This window comes from Gekko japonicus, unplaced genomic scaffold (assembly GCF_001447785.1).
Source record: "Gekko japonicus isolate JY-2015 unplaced genomic scaffold, Gekko_japonicus_V1.1 scaffold128, whole genome shotgun sequence".
NCBI classification, from domain to species: domain Eukaryota; kingdom Metazoa; phylum Chordata; class Lepidosauria; order Squamata; family Gekkonidae; genus Gekko; species Gekko japonicus.
In genome coordinates this window covers 201,158-218,121 of record NW_015173126.1, presented here as the reverse complement: position 1 = coordinate 218,121, position 16,964 = coordinate 201,158, and the positions used below count along the sequence as shown (strand labels likewise).

The following is a 16,964-nucleotide window of genomic DNA, read 5'->3' as shown; positions in this document are numbered from 1 at the left end:
GACCCCCCACCTGAGTCATGACACACAGAAACAGTTTGTCTGGTTTTTTAATAAAATGTTGTTTTTTAACAAACCAATGGCCAACATTTTGCCCTTTAATGAAAACATCTGTCTCATTAATTGATATAAATGGGAAAAAATGCATACTGTTATACAGCTCAAAACATAGGGGGGAAAGTAATACACAGAATGGTATGTTACTAAATCTTCTCAGATAAACACATTACAACTCCTTAAACAACTTTTTTAAAAATTAGCAAGGAAACATTTTTACAACGTTATCTGGGTATACATGGAACAGAGATCCATAGAAATTCCTCACCTGTTCTTTCAGAACTACCTGATGAACATAAAAGCATGATGTGCAGATTTTAAATGTATGAGATTTACTGATTTCTCTCCACCACAGAGACTAAGATCAAATTTCGAGTCTTGGTGGTCCTCATGGAGCAATAGTGGGTTTGCCTCTAAGCCACACTGATTTATGGACTAGTGCCTCTAATTCTACAGACTTGTGCAATCATAGCAGCTTGAACTGCACAGATCAGTGACCATGTGAATAACCCTCACCCATTCTACAATTGTTCAGCCAATTGGCGCAGCCACATAATTTTGACTGTGAGCTTGTTGGTGGACAGCACACTTCTGCAGGTTCAGGGGCTGCCAGATCTGGGTTTAACATTTTAGCAGCATTCTGCTCACGGAGAACTTGTAAAATGAAAGGTACTAACAAACAGCTCATAAAACACGTATAAGGTCCAATGTTATTCTGGATCGTGGGATGTCAATTTCACGCACTGTGACTTCCACTTTTTCACCTGGGCCCAAACTGAGGCTCCTTCTCTTCTTTACTTTTGAAAGCTTGTCTTCTGTTATGCTCCGAATTGGAATCAGTCCTGCCCTACCAACTCCAATATCAACGAAAACTCCAAAGAGAGTAGCGTTCTCAACTCTTCCTGTCAAAACAGTTCCAATGCTCAAGTCCTCGAGACAAACAATGCTCCTCTTGAAATCAGGTTTCTCAAAGTCTGTTATGAAAAGAGAAGACTGAATAAAAACTTAATCTCGTGCTTTGAAAATAATGGAGACATTGGCTTAGTTCTTTCAAGATTTCCCCTCCTCCCTCCCTACAGACCCAAAGAAGCCCCCCAAATGGGGGAGTCACAGGTCTGCTCTGGGGTAATAGGCTAAAATCACCCCCCACACACACACAAAGTCTTGTTATTCAAGCTCCAACCCATTATAAAGAGAACCGTTGCATTATGAATAACAAAAAAATAAAATTAAAAAATAGCAATAACTTGTTTTTACCATACATCAAAAATATACTTTAATCTCTAGTGTTTGTTCACCTTGCGATTAAGAACATAGGATACAATAAGGCAGTGGTCTTCAACTGTTCAAAAAAAAAAAAAGGCCAAAAGACAGCCATCATTTCCTGCAATGTACAGCTGCAGACTATGCTAGGTGCATTCTACAGAACTAGTCTTCAACCCACAAGTGGTATTAGCTCCAACTGAGGGTGGGCTGAGTAGTATGAATGGGAATATAAAGATTTATATATATAGGTTTTTTTCTTCTTGATTGTTCATATTCATATTTCTCTGGTTTTTATAGATTTATTCTTTAAGTAATATTTTATTAGGATGTTAGAAAGGCCTGTTATATAGAAGGCTTTCCTCTTGTAGGTCTGATATTGTTAGCAGACAACATAATAGGTACAAAATTCATGATTCTGTAGTTCTTAGGGCAAACCTTTCAATGTCTGGGTCAGATAAGATTTTAGTCTGATATTTATTTATTTTATTTATTTATTTACTTGGGATTTATATCCCGCCCTACCCAAGCGGCCCAGGGATATGAAGAATCCTTGCCCATTATCATTTAGGTTAGGTTAAGTAAACACTTAGTTTGACGTAGGTATATGTTTCTTTATATCTGGCCAATCAGAGGATTATTACTCAAATTACCACTGTCTTTTGTAACCAAGTATGCTGTTTGAATATTGTTTTCTTGATGATGTCAGTCCATGTATAAAATATCATGTATTTCCTGAATATGTTCAGAATTTGTTCAAGGAGAAGATGAAGAAGAAAAAGAAGTTGTCAATTTTTGATTAACTATTTGGTCTAATTGTTTTCCTGTTAATTGAAGCATATTTCCTGAATATGCTGAGAAGAAAGTAGTCAATTTTGGATGGACTATTTGATCCAACTGTTTTTCTGTTAATTGAAATAATAATCCTCCTCATTTGACTTCATTTTTGACATGGAATCTAATATGTACAACAGCTGCATCAGTGGCATCACTACCACTTTTGGGGTTTAGGATTTTATGAGAAGAAAGATATACAAATTGTTTTTGTATTAGCATGCATTTTCTCTTTTCCCTCTGTGTGCTGTATTTATAAATTTTTATGCAATATAAAGAGAAAGAAGGAGAAAGATAATGGTGGAGGAAATGGGAATGGGTGAAAATATGGAGAAGAAAGAAAGACACTTTGGTTAAAAAAAGTTATGTTGTAGGATGGAGGTAAAGGTGGGTCTGGAAAAGGTTGATGACAATTGTTCTGGCGCACACCAGCAGTTCAGAGTATTTGGCAGTGAGTTCAATATCCTATGTGAACTGAGCGAATGTGCTAAAATATGTATAAGAATCCTCTGCAACATGCCATATGCAGGATATATGTGGGCTTCATTGGCAGATAAGTCAAAGTGGAAAGGCAGAAAGTTTGAAAACCTCTGTAATAGCAGACTGTTATTTTGCTAACCTCTTGATTTGCTTTTCAAATGGCATTATGCTACATGGAAAACACTGTAACAAAACTGGTGGGACCAGTAAAACAAGGCTGCCTGTTGGTCATTGAGGCAACTGAGAAAATACAGTCTTCATTTGTTCAAGAAGCATGTGCAATGCCCTATTTACAGGTGTTCCATAGTACAGCTGTATAATCATAGTTATATACCAGTACTTGTGGTCTACATAAACAGGCAATTCACCTAAAGTACTCTGGCGATGTTACAAACAAATGAACACACACCTATTCATATACTCAACCTCAGAGCCAGAGCTGATTGGGCTGCCACCAAGATTGCCAAGTCCATATTTCTCCAAAACAAAAAGGCCTCCTAAAACGATGACTAGTCTCTCAAAATGGATGCAAATCAGAGTCGTCATGGCTCAGTTACCTGCCTGGCACATGTGGTGGTGGCTCTAGCTCTCTCCTCCTCCTGCCAGTCTAGAATATTTGGCAACAGCTCTGGATCTCCTGTCCTCTCTGACCAGCTTAGGTGGCAAGAGCTCCCGATCCTCTGCCTGTCCCACAGCCACCCTGAAGGAGATGCTCCTTCATGTTGTCTGTATTTATGCGGACAACGTTCTTCCTTTTTTTTGGGGGGGGGTGTCACATTTTCCTGCAAACCTGAAGGATCCCCAAGGTTAGCAGAAGAATACCTCCTACCTGAACCTGTCTCAAGTCTCTGGGTTTTTCTAACCATCTGGGAGCCAGGTTCAGGATCTGATATATGATGGAATAGGTTCTAACTTAAAATTTTTTGATGTGATAGTTTTCTGTGAAAAAGGAGATTTTTCTTGTATCATGTGATTTATCTGTACAATTCAATATGGGGTTGCTTTTGAAACTCTCCATTCAGTTTCACCAACTGTTTGTTATTTTTAAGCAATGCACCACCCAGGTCCTGATACACTAGCAGAGATATGTTCAAATTCAAAGCAGAAGGCATTCATTTAGGTTATTTTTTAAATCTACCATTTCTTTAAATATGTGGTGTCCCCTGAAATCAGGAGGAACATTTCTAAAGGGTTTTTTTTTTAAATGACCCTGTCTATTCAAGTAATAGCAGTAGTAGCAGACTGCATGACATCAAAGTTTCCAGTGAAGGAATGCACCTAATTAGTCAACTCCCAGGCAGTAAAGTTTCCTGCAATATTACACTGTGCAGTGCAGGCACTTTCCAGTAAAAAAACCACGAAATAAATAGGTTTTAATAGCTGTAACGGAGATGAGCTTAGAAAGTGACTCAAGAACTGCTTAAATGTTCTACAAATGGCTCTTTTTTGTTATTCCTGGCATGTCCAAGTGGCTTTGCGCCCCTGATCTGCTCCCTTTATATGATCAGCTGTTAAACATTTGCACTGGAAAAAAACACTTAGTTTCTGTGCCACCTATTGCATAATTAAAATTTTGTGTGAGAGATCATGTACTATATTTTCCATTACTTTTATAAATCTTTCTTGCTGCCACTGCAGCTCCCAAATAATTTACTCTTTTACATTCTGCTAGCTCAATAGCTGTCGGTTTTTTAAAACCAACCAATCAAACTGGGTGGGTTTTACATAACTGTGCATCTAGTGGAATAGTAATTATTGCTGGAGAATATTATCGAGGTCTGGTAGTGCCTGAATACATATAGTTATAACAAGAATCCTATTATGAGGATTTAGGTGGGTACTTTGAGACATTATGTTATTTAATTTTGAGCTTGTTTGTTATTTTTGTGCTACAGAATTCGTTAACCCTAGTTTTACTGGGGCTGTGCTACAGAATTTGTTAACCCTAGTTTACAGGGGCTGTATGTATCTTTGCATCTCTTTTTTGGAAAGTATGTGATAAACATGCAACTTAGATTTCCACAAAAAACAAACATTCTATTTCTTTACCAAAAATCTTGATTATTTGCTTTTCAGTTCAGCCTTGGATTTTCAACATATTCAAATGTGTGCATGTGTGTGTGTGTGGGGGGGACAATTTACACTCCATCTTCAAATTGGACTGGTTGAAACAAGTACAAGTAAAAGGGAGGATCACATTGTAAACCAGTATAGAAACTTACCAAGGTGCTCCAATTTGTGCAGAGCTGTAGAGACCACTCCAGTTTGGTTTTAAAGGGGTCAGGGTTCAAACTTAATTATAAAACTAACACATGTTACCCTGTCTACTGAGTAATACAATACTTTCTTCACCCACATAACTTTAGGGGAGTTGACCTAGCCATCCATTCTAACATGTAAAGGTAAAGGTCCCCTTGCTCGAAAGCCAGTCGAATCCGACTCTAGGGTTGTGGTGCTCATCTCCGTTTCAAAGCCGAAGAGCCAGCACTGTCCAAAGACGTTTCCGTGGTCATGTGGCCGGCATGACTAAACACCAAGGTGCATGGAACGTTGTTACCTTCCCACCAAAGTGGTACCTATTTATCTACTTGCAATTTCTTGCTTTCAAACTGCTAGGTTGGCAGGAGCTGGAACTAGAGATGGGAGCTCACTCCATCATGCGGCAACTTGGGTCTCGAACTGCTGAACTACTGACCTTCCACAGCCTGCAGTTCAGCGTCTTAACTACTTGAGCCACCGCAGCTCCATACATGACATGGTAGTAATTAAACAAGACAAACAAAACTGTGAATAGAAGATTATAAAACCAACCGTCTCAAACTACCTACCTTTCCGGATGTCATACCCTTCAGGTTGAGTCAGTCCATCAATGATTATTTGCAGTGTGTGCCCTGCTGTATTCCAACTCTTTGCTAGTCCTTCTATCCCTTCTCTTTCAATGACCACATTCACTTTTTGCTGCATTTCTGACTTTCCTATCTCGTTGGCATTTCCTCCAATGAGATCTAAAAACCTTAAATGTAAAATAAAGGGAGAGAAGCCTATAAATCAGACATAACTTATTTGGAAAGCAGTTCATAATTTTCCATACTTGAAGTACGTGGATGAACATGTATTCTGCACACAGGTTGTATGGTCTTATCTTTTAGTTAGAAGCACATTTTATTTGAAGCCATCTTTGGTGCCAGCTGTTACTTTAGAGGGAAATTAACTTGACCTGAATGATTACAGCATGCCAGTTTTTATGGCCAAGTAGTTAATGAGGGAGTTCTGTGACTAGCACCATGTCCAACTGCTTTTAATTTTCACAACTTAATAAGGAAGGTCCCCATATACAGCTGGGTGGTCTTCAAATTGCTTTTAGGCTTTAAGCCTGTTTCCCAGGAGAGAGAGAGGAGTGTGCACCTGATAACACCTCTGCCACACAAAGAGACCCTGAGAACATGACTGTGCAAGAGAAGGCACCAGACCATAGCATTACAGGTACTCTAGCTCAGTCATGTAGCACGTTATGAATCCAAAGAAACAACTACATCAGAATAAAGCAGAATCAGGGCCAGTATCAGCAATATGGCTTTGTAACTATCTACAGGAGCAAAAAAGAACTGGAGTATTTGAGCTGACGAAATAACCCAGAATCCCTCAAGTCACTAAAGGTGTTGGAGGTAGTGCATTATTCTCTGACCTCATCAGGCTCCACATCAAGCGAAAGCAAAAAAGGCAGTGCTGGCTCTTCGCAAGTATGCCTCTTTGTGAATCTGGACCTAGATTTTGGCTAACCCTATCATTTTCTGAAGCTGACCATGAAACAAACTCCCGAATTTGCTTTCTGAAAGCAGCAATCCTGCGTGTAACAGCATTTAGAAATTCTACATTTTAAAAAAAATGTCTGTCTCAGAAATATGTCATTCCACAATTAAGAACCGAGAGGAAATATGTTATTCCAAAATAAAGAGCTGAGTGGAATTGCATGGGTAGTGCAATGTAAAAAAAAACCTAGGTATGCCATGAGTAATACTTTAGTTTTGAAGAAATTATTTGAAGGTAACATTTGAAATGATGAATGTTTTTAAAATCATGGGTACAGCTACATTATTATATGGGTTAAAATGGTAGGTTTCATTTATGTTCATAAGGAATGTAAAGATTCTTCCACGCACAAAGCATCTCCTTGAGAAACCTCCTAGCAGTGAATGAAAGTACACCACATACTTTTATATATACTGAACCAGATATTCTGAATGTGCTTGGTAAAACCAAGGACATTATACTACAGTTCAAAATAAAACTTTTTTTCTGGCAGAGAGGTTTCTGGAAACATGCTTATCGGATGAATACAAATTCTCTAAATTTCCCTGTGTATCCACAGCAGGAGAAACTAAGGACACCCTTATGTCAAGTCAAAGATTTGATGAGTGCTCCCCCCTCCCTTCTCGTGGCTTAGTCCCACCTCCCTGAGGGCCCTGCTCGAAGGGGAGGGCTGCGGCTGGCAGTCCAGGGAGCGTGGCGAGCACGTGTCGGCTTTCCCCCAAGGGTATAGCGCATGGCTGGGGGTTGGGGGCTGGGAAAATGGAGTCCCTGGGTGTTTTGACTCTTTTATGGGTGCAAAGGGGACTTGTGTTTGTGACTGGGGAATGCTTTGAACGGGCTGGCTTTTTTGCTGTGAATGTGTGAAAACGGTACAATGCTTGTGCTAACACTGTATGAGGGAATTGTCTTAGATTTGTGCCCCCTGCTTAGTGCAGACTGCCCCTCCAGGGTCTCTTGGACGGCTCCTGAGAGCCCCCACCCCAGAGATATGTCCCCCCTCCTCACAGAGAGTCAAACATTAGTGCAGTTTTAGTGCAGACATGCCCCAGAGCCAGACATTAGTGCAGTTTTAGTGCAGACTCCCCTCCAGACAGAGCCAAGGGACCTCCACCCCACCCCCTCCGTAAGCCCCACAGAGCAAAAGCAGCTGGTTTGCGGCAAAGGAAAAGGGGGGGGGAAACTGCGCTTTTTAAAAATGCTGTCTGCATTTTTTTGTGCTGTTCTGCCAGGGGCTGATAAGGAGCCAAGCAGAGAGAGAGAGAGAGAGAGAGCGCACAAAACTTGAAACAGAGAGCCCAAAACTTTAACAGAGTCCTCCCTCTTTCTGCAAACGTTTCCCCACCCCCACAGAGGAAAAATCTTTAGGAAATTTTATAGACAAGCCTTATAGGCAAGTGTTTAAAAGTTAGCTCCAAGCAAGCAGTCTATCTTAGAGGCAAGGGAGATCCCCCTCCCCCCCAGCAGTTCTAGAAATAGATGAAAAGCTTAATCACACACACCCCTCAACCCACGCACACAGATCCCCCCCTTTAAAAGCAAGAGTTTTAAAGAAAGCAGTTTGCAAACAGCCTTTTTAAAGACAGACAGCACAGCAACAGAATTTACTTACTGTGGAGAGCAGAATGCCACAGTCTCCCCACTTCCACCCCACCATCCAACCTTTTTAGAAGGAAAATAGAGTACAAAAGCTGAGAAAATCCTTCAGGGCAAAAAAAATGCTGTTAAAAAGCCATTTCTAACTGTGCGTGTTCCTAGCAGGCAGAGAGTGAGAGAAAGCACCCGCAGTGCAAGCTGGGAGGAGAGAGGCGGGGCCACAAACTCATTCAGCCAATGACAGCCCTTGCTTTCCCAGACATTGAAAATATCACAGGCTGATAGGCAGACTGACAGTTCAAAGACAACCAATGACAGCTCTTGCTTTTTCAACACGAAGAAATTTCACACCCTGATAGGCAGGCTGTCAGACAGAGAGACATATGCTTTGCCTGGAGAAACAACACGGCGTGGCCTGGAAGATATGGGGAAAAAACCCTTTCCTTTGCCAAGGTGTGGGCCAGCCACATTTCCCACAAAGCAGGCAGTAGATATACAAACAGTCCCCAAAAAGCAGCACACATACGTTTTTGAGATGAGGGAATCTTAAGGAAATAAATCAGAAGGAGTGGGGTGTCTGTTCCTTTCCCTTTGCGCCTGCTAGCTGCGGGTTTCCCCCTCAAAGCAGGCAGGTCCATGCCAGGACCCTCACACTCCACAAGACTCACCCTCCCCCCCCCACACACATTTTTTAGGGACAGGGAAATCTTAAGAAAATAAGGGGTGGAGGGTTGTCTTTAAAATGTGTTGTCTTTAAAATGCCATGGAAGGCCCCCAACTTAAACTTGCTGTTCAATTCATAAGTTTTAACATGTTTCTCAAACCTTGGGATTTTTAACCCTAGCGAGACCATGGCAGGGTTGGGCTGTCTCTGGAGGGGTCTGATAAGAAGGAAGGGTGGGGCACCACCCATGAAGAAGCAACATAAGCCAGCCGCTCTGTGCGTTAAAATGTTTCTATTGACATATATGTCTAGGATGAAGTGAGGTAGGAAGCTGTTACTGTATATAGATCAGTATGATCTAGTATGTAAGTCTTAGCTGTCATGCTAAGTGGTTACAGCCAGGTGTTAAACTACCAGGTGCTACTCTTTGTCCTAGTTAAGAGTAGTTAATTAGTCTGCCCTGTTAGTGATTGGCTGGGACTTGTATATAAGGGGTAAGCTTGATAAGTTGGGTGGGGGATATAGCTCTCCCCAACTGAGGTATGTTATGCTGTGTAACAGTCTGTATATTCTCTGTGTAAATATTCACCATTACCGCACTATAAACTTTCTGCACTTTCACTGCCAGTCGGTCTCCAGGCTTCTTATTTACTGCACCCAATAGTTTCATGGCTGGAAAGGTTTTCAGATAGACGGCCACTGGCTGTGGAAGCTCTATGCTTTGTCAAGATTGTGCTTTACGGGTAGGACCGGCTGAAATTCAGTATTTTGGAGTCAAACTGAATTAAACAAGGATCCCTGACCACTATTTCTCAATATTGTGAAATTTAAAAAATGTTTGCAGAATGAGGCAAAGGGTTGGGAGGGTGTATTAAAGTTTGGGAGGAATACAAGGCACGCTCTTCAGAAGGGTGGGGGTTGTTTTTGGGTCGCCCAGCCTGTTTTTTTCTCTCAATGCCAACCCCTGCAAGGTAGGACATGGGAGATCAACACTTTTTTGTCTTTAAAATGCCGTGGAAGGGCCCAAAGTGCTTGCAAGGAGGATGTACAAGATGAGCAGCTGTGCTAGTTTTTTTTAAGGTGCTGTTGGACACTTTTTCATGCAATGTGTGCATGAAATGTAAAGGGCGTGTTCAGTAAAAATGAATGGTTTTGAATAAAAAATAAAATCAAAAAGCTGTTGTATAAAAATAACAAATTTAAAGTCCCTTTGTATGTGCAGAAAAATTCAACACTGATTTTAGAGGGATGACTATTCTATAACATGCGGCTTCAGTCAGAGATGGTACTTCAAGAAGTCATCCAGCGCAAGCAAATTCTGGGAATCCCAAAGAAGCCCAACACCGTCCAAACCTAAGCAGACATAAGATTCGAAGATAATTAACAAAATAATCCTTTCACTTCTAACTGCTTTCTCAACAGTAAAACCCTGAAGTTCTTGAAAATGCAATGGAAGTTTGGGGAACGCTAGTGCAGATAGCCACAACCAAAAACTAACTTTTAAAAGATTAGGACCTAATGAATTACTTGTACCAATGTTTGTTGTTTTTAAGCACAGTGGAGAAGAAAGTTATGTCGTGATCCCACCACACATGTGCTATAGCTACTTAAATCTTCTATATAGCCCGCGTATGCCAACAAGGTCCAGGTTGTACCATAACCTTCCTTCTGAGTTTTTTGTGTAGGAAACTCAAATGCTCAGAGCTATTTGGCATGACTTTCATGCCTTTTCTGAACTACTTTTCCCAAGACACGGCTCCGTTGTTCCTGTTCTGTAACTTCCAGGTCCAGAAAACTACACCAGGCCATAGTGATTAACACAGTGGTCACCTGTAGGTTAGACTATTTGTTATGTATTAAGATGGCCACGACCGTGTGCACCAGGCCATGCAGTCTACAGGACTCACGGACCTTCGGGTCTAGAACAACAGCCCCGCGGATCCTAGCAAGAAGTGATGGGAGCGCTACGATCCTGAACAGAACCTATCATTACTGGGGCCCTGTACATAGAACCTATCATGGGAAGGGGGGGCGTGTTGGGTGTGAGTGTGTGCACTGATATAAGCCGGGCTCTCGCTGGTCAAGTTATATTTGTTTCTTCCAATGTAATTAATAAATGAGAGCTGATTTCACGATGCTACGCCTGGAACACCAATACTTTTCATAAATATATTTACCCACTTAAGGCACTGCCCCTTTAAAGCAAATACCTTAAAGTATAATTTATACACACAACTTTTCCCAGCTCGCCTCCCGAGACGTAGGCACCCAATAAAAGATGGAATTAATCAACCACCGGCCCTCTGCAGTAGAAACGGCAGTAGCAATCATTCCATGTATTTTATTTGTTGAACTGTTTCATTACTCTTGCTATCTTAACAGGTAGGATCATTATATATTTAAAAAATTGGAGTAGAATCACTTAAAAGAATAACATTAGACTGGAAAGTATCGGTGCTCCAGGCGTAGCATCGTGAAATCAGCTCTCATTTTTTTTAAAAGTGCAGTCCCCCCCCCTTTTCCTTTGCTGCAAACTTTTGCTCTGTGGGGCTTACAGAGGGGATGGGGTGGATGTCCCCTGGCTCTGTCTGGAGGGGAGTCTGCACTAAAACTGCACTAATGTCTGGCTCTGGGGCATGTCTGCACTAAAACTGCACTAATGTTTGACTCTCTGTGAGGAGGGGGGACATATCTCTGGGGTGGAGGCTCTCAGGAGCCGTCCAAGAGACCCTGGAGGGGCAGTCTGCACTAAGCAGGGGGCACAAATCTAAGACAATTCCCTCATACAGTGTTAGCACAAGCAATGTACCGTTTTCACACATTCACAGCAAAAAAGCCAGCCCGTTCAAAGCATTCCCCAGTCACAAATACAAGTCCCCTTTGCACCCATAAAAGAGTCAAAACACCCAGGGACTCCATTTTCCCAGCCCCCAACCCCCAGCCATGTGCTACACCCTCGGGGGAAAGCCGACACGTGCTCATCACGCCCCCTGGACTGCCAGCCGCAGCCCTCCCCTTCGAGCAGGACCCTCGGGGAGGCGGGACTAAGCCACGAGAAGGGAGGGTGGAACACTCATCAAATCTTTGACTTGACATAAGGATGTCCTTAGTTCCTCCACACAGTGAAAACATTTGGTGAATATAGGAAGGGACACATTGGACAAAAAATCTTTGGCATTTAGATCAGCATTTATCTAACCAAATATTTATAAGATGACACTAAAATAAGTCAAGCATACAAAGTACCTAATTTGCAACGTTTCATCTGTATGAATCTATACTATTTATGAAATTATCATGACTCTAGGCTGCACTTTCAAGACAGTTACTGAGGTAGTTCACAAAAAGAACAAACCAACTAAGAAACAAAAAAAACTGAAACCAACATCATCTTTAAAATACATACTGCTAAAATTAGCTGCAAGAATAAAACAAATTAGCAAAAATTATAGGGCAACAATTGAGAAGAAACTGAAAGAGTGCAGTATTAAAACAAACTGCAGAACATCCTCACACTTTAAAAAGTTATTAAAATAGTACAGAAAAAAGTGAATTACTATAACTCCTCCATACTACTAATTACTATAGCTATATAGAACTAAAGATAGCGATAATATTTGAAGATCCACAGTCGGGGGACAGAACAATACAACCAAATTTATATGTGTGCAGATGGAAATTAGTTTTTCTCAAAGACAGTGTGTACAATTCCAGAATGAAGGTTAGCTATAGAAACCTGCAATTATTTAATGGAGATGCTCTATATTATAAAATAGTATATGCTATATGGTAAAATGTTAGATAAATTTGGTAAATGGAATGTTTTTGACTAGTATGGTTAATGGAACTTAACATTCATATTATTTACTTATAATAATAATCTTTATTGCATTAGCAAAAAAGCCATAGCAAGATAAAACCATGTGACCAGCACTAGATTCAGGCGGATAATAACAAATCAATCATTTGTACAAAATGGAAAAAGAAAAAAAACACTTAAATTTATCCAATTAGTATATTCACGATCAACAGTTATCCATATTATTTACTTACAGAATTGGAGATGAAACTGTAAAGTTCTGTATTCAAGTTTTTACTTGAAGAAATGTATTAAAAATTTTAAAAATGTATAAAAAATAAATAGTATAAAGAACTGTGATTATTGTTGGCAATTTAAATCAACTTTTCTCCACAAGTGAAAGCAATAAATGGTTTTCAGACTGTTCAACTTCCCTGCATTGTTTTCAAAGTACTTGCTGGGTTTGCACAGCCTGAATAAAAACAAAAAAGTCTGAATCCTCTTATCTCCTGCCAGCCTTCTGCAACCCACAGAGGACAAACCTGTCAGCATCTTGACAAATTCAAAATCTAGCAGGAGAATTTTTCAGTCTACCAAGACCTTCTGCTGCTAATCAGAACATCGATACTGCAATTGCTGAAAAGTGGCCTATAAAGGTTTTCAGAAGGAAGAAACATTCTTCCACAAAATAAGTCAGTTTCAGGCTTCCTGATAAAATCCATCTCATCAGTACTCAATAAAGACAATTGATTGCTGCCACACTACAGATGCTCCAATAGCTGAACAAGTCTAGGAGAATTGTGACAGAAGACTTTTTGTTTTTGAGGAGGCTGTTTGCAAAGCTACTAATGATGCAAATAAGTGCATTGTTTCCCCTTGTTTCTTGTTATTTTAAGAATTGGTATAAGGATACTGAAAATGCATACTAAATCCCCAAGAGTGAATGGCTGGATCTTGCTGTTAAGTGATGGACTATTTTGCACTAGAATGGTAGTGACAGGCTGTCTACAGTTTGATTGACAAGACAGATGTAGTATGACAGTATCCTACAAGCAGACACCCTTCTGACCCAAACAGTCTAAATAACATAGCCTTTCTGGAGGAAGTTTATAAACACATTTCCTTACGTTCTTGAACTAGGAACTTTTTAAAAACCAGGGATAGAAATGCCCTTTGAGTATCTGTGAAGTGCCATATTTCAGCCTTAATATTTTATACATGCACCATAATCTTTTCAAATTAACAAAAACACACTGATCATGATTACAACCATATTGAAAATATAAATCTATACAACAAACACTGCATAAAATGCTCAATGGGACAACAGGAAATGGTACAAAATCTCAAAACAAAACTGAGCTTGCTTTAAGGAGTTTTTATGTATATACTCAAGGCACTTTAAACCAGAGAAGCATTTGAACCAATATGCACATTTAATCACTTAAACTGGAGGCTTCATCAACCCAAACTTCAGTTTGGTTGGACCAATCTGATTGGCAAAGGCAAGTTAGTTGCTTGTTCTGAGAGGCAAGATTTGACTTGGTATATTACTGTACAGGTGGTGGTGGTGGTGGAAAGTGCTGTCAAGTCACAGCCGACTTATGGTGATCCTGCAGGGTTTTCAAGGCAAGACACGTTCAGAGTTCGATTGCCATTGCCTGCCTCTGTGTCATGAGTCATGACCCTGGACTTCCTTGGTGGTCTCCCATCCAAATACTAGCCAGGGCTGACCCTGCTTAGCTTCCAAGATCTGATGAGATCTCAAAAATAATGAAAGCTGCTGTTCTTTATACTGGGTTCAATATAAACTCTTCATACCATAAGTAGAAGGGCATTTGCATTTGCATGGGAGGAGAAGCAATTTCTGTCAATTTCCACTTCCCACTGTGGACATCCATACCATATCCCCATGCTCTCCCTGAGGTTCCACCCAATTGTTTTTTTAAAATCCAACCCATTACAGGGTTTTTAAACACTGGCCTGTAAGCATTCAAATAATCCTTGTTTCACGTTGTGTTTTACAATACCTACGCTTTTATTAGGTTCTTGAAAAATAATAATAGGAACAATCCAGCCAAAGTTAAGCATTTTAAGTTTCAATGAATTATATAAGAACATACACACTTAACTACCAATGAAACGTAAATACACTGTTTTTCTTTGATTTGTCATATTTTTGTTCTGTAAATTCTCCTACTTCCTTTAGGAATTCAGTAAGCCATGAGCTGTACTGGGTAACATTAATCCAAAAAAAGGCACTTGAATTAGTCCCCCTCCAGCAAGGAGCTGGAAGGGGTCAGGAATACAGTTTGCACCCCCTGAGTAATTACTCATATCTTCTTAGGAAGGCCCAAACCATGTTTTGAAAACTATAGTTTGTGGTCCTAGAATGTATATTCCTACTTAGGGATAAGTGTGTATATATGCAAAGAGTTGCGGTGGCTCAAGTGGTTAAGACGCTGAACTGCAGGCTGTGGAAGGTCAGTAGTTCAGCGGTTCAAGACCCGGGTGCCGCAAGACAGGGTGAGCTCCTGTCTCTAGTTCCAGCTCCTGCCAACCTAGCAGTTCGAAAGCAAGAAATTGCAAGTAGATAAATAGGTACCACTTCGGTGGGAAGGTAACAGCGTTCCGTGCGCCTTGGTGTTTAGTCATGCCGGCCACATGACCACGGAAACGTCTTCGGACAGCGCTGGCTCTTCGGCTTTGAAACGGAGATGAGCACCGCAACCCTAGAGTCGGATTCGACTGGCTTTCGAGCAAGGGAACCTTTACCTTTACCTTTTTATGCAAAGATTAGGATCCCTTCCTCTTTGGCATGGCAGCTGCTTCTCCATGGCAGATCCCACTGAAGTGGTATACTGGAAATGTGAGGGAAATCTCATGGGTTGGAAGGTGAGCAATGATGGGGTAAGAATGGCTGATGGGACTGGGCATTCCTATGTGATTCTGGTACATAAACACAAGGGACATGTGGAAGCAGCTCCCACACTCTTGATGATAGAAGGAGGCTATAATCCTACTGAAATCAAAATCAAATCAACAATTTGGTCTTGATTCAGAAAGGCTCTTGTTAACTTTATAAAAGACTAGATATCCTTTTTTTCTGGAGGTGACACATACATCTTTGCATACATTATTCTCAAATCGTTGTTTGCAAAACCCATCAGGATTCCTGCAAAAAGTTTCAGAAACATCAAACCAACCCGCAGAATTAATCAAATAAATCACATTAAGCCATCTTCAAAGTAGCAACTACAGCTCTCTTGCTCCCTTTTAGAGCCTCATTCAGGTTTAAGGAAAACACTCATTTCCATGTCAACAGTATTCTTAGTGATTGCAGATGTATTTTTTAAAAAAGGGAGGCTGTTTAATCTGGTTACATATTTCATAGATCATTTTCACCCAAATAAACGTGCTTGGAGGGCACTTGGAACAGAAATCAATACTAAACACAAAGCTCCATCTCAGCAGTAATGCATATTGACCATCTCTATTTTTAAATGTCATTGCTAAGAACAAAGTGAAATGCTTTTGCATTTAGATTAAAAAAAAATCTTCAGAGTTACTGCAAGGTCTTGGAAAAATGGAGCCAGAATATAAGGATACTATATGCTAGAGGAAAGGAAGAAAGACACACCATGTTACAAGAAACTTTCTTCCTTCTCTGCCTTCATTATTTTCTTCTTTGTTGTTGTTGTTCTTGCATTAAAAATGAATTGTGATAATATATATGACATGTGAATGTTAACAATTTTCAGTATGCTAGATTTGGAGAGCAAATTATAGGGCCTAAATAAACATGCATTCCTCTTTTATGCATGTGTAGTAGTGCATATAATAACCAAGTAAACACTTACTAATAACAAATTGCTTGTAGCATCTTATTAGTCATTCTCTATGCTCACATTAATAAGTTAAAAAAATGAGAATATATAAAATAGCAAACCAACTTATAACTATAAAATGCAAAAATTAAACAGATATATCCTTTAAATAAATAGTTGAGATAAACACCCTTTTGTGAATGTCCAAAACTTGGTGAATATTGGTATTCATGTGTGAATACTTGCAATCCCTGATGAAAAGCCTGAATGTCTAGTGACTACTGACATTCATATTTATGTGACCTCATCATTCAGTGTATTTCCAAGGTTCTAGACATGCAGAATTCATCTGGGAATATCAATATTCATTAAATTCCGGATGCTCACAGGTTTTCAGAAATGCCATTATTCTGACCCATTATTAATGATATTCCGTTTAAATAATAAAACAAATTCAATTTAAGCCATCCATTTTGTTGAATATTTTAAAATTTTCATGTCCAGTGAAATTTCTGTAGGTTATAGATCTTCCAAAAAAGTCCATGGCTGATACAGCAAATTGTTCTTGCAGCAAATACATTTGAACACAGTTACTACTGCAAATACAGTAGATATACCAACTTATGAACAGAATAAAAAA

General features: G+C 40.0%; 1 protein-coding gene across 1 annotated transcript in view; it reads right to left on the bottom strand.

Moving 5' to 3' along the window:
* Positions 1-253: 253 nt before the first annotated feature.
* SRBD1 (S1 RNA binding domain 1) overlaps positions 254-16,964 on the bottom strand; it is a 212,845-nt gene continuing 196,134 nt past the window's right edge. The window contains exons 10-11 of the mRNA XM_015421999.1: positions 5,460-5,644; positions 254-1,028 (exon numbers count right to left, since the gene is read on the bottom strand). Of these exons, the coding sequence (XP_015277485.1) occupies positions 739-1,028; positions 5,460-5,644 (475 nt within the window). The 3' untranslated portion in view covers positions 254-738. The remainder of the gene's footprint in view (positions 1,029-5,459; positions 5,645-16,964) is intronic.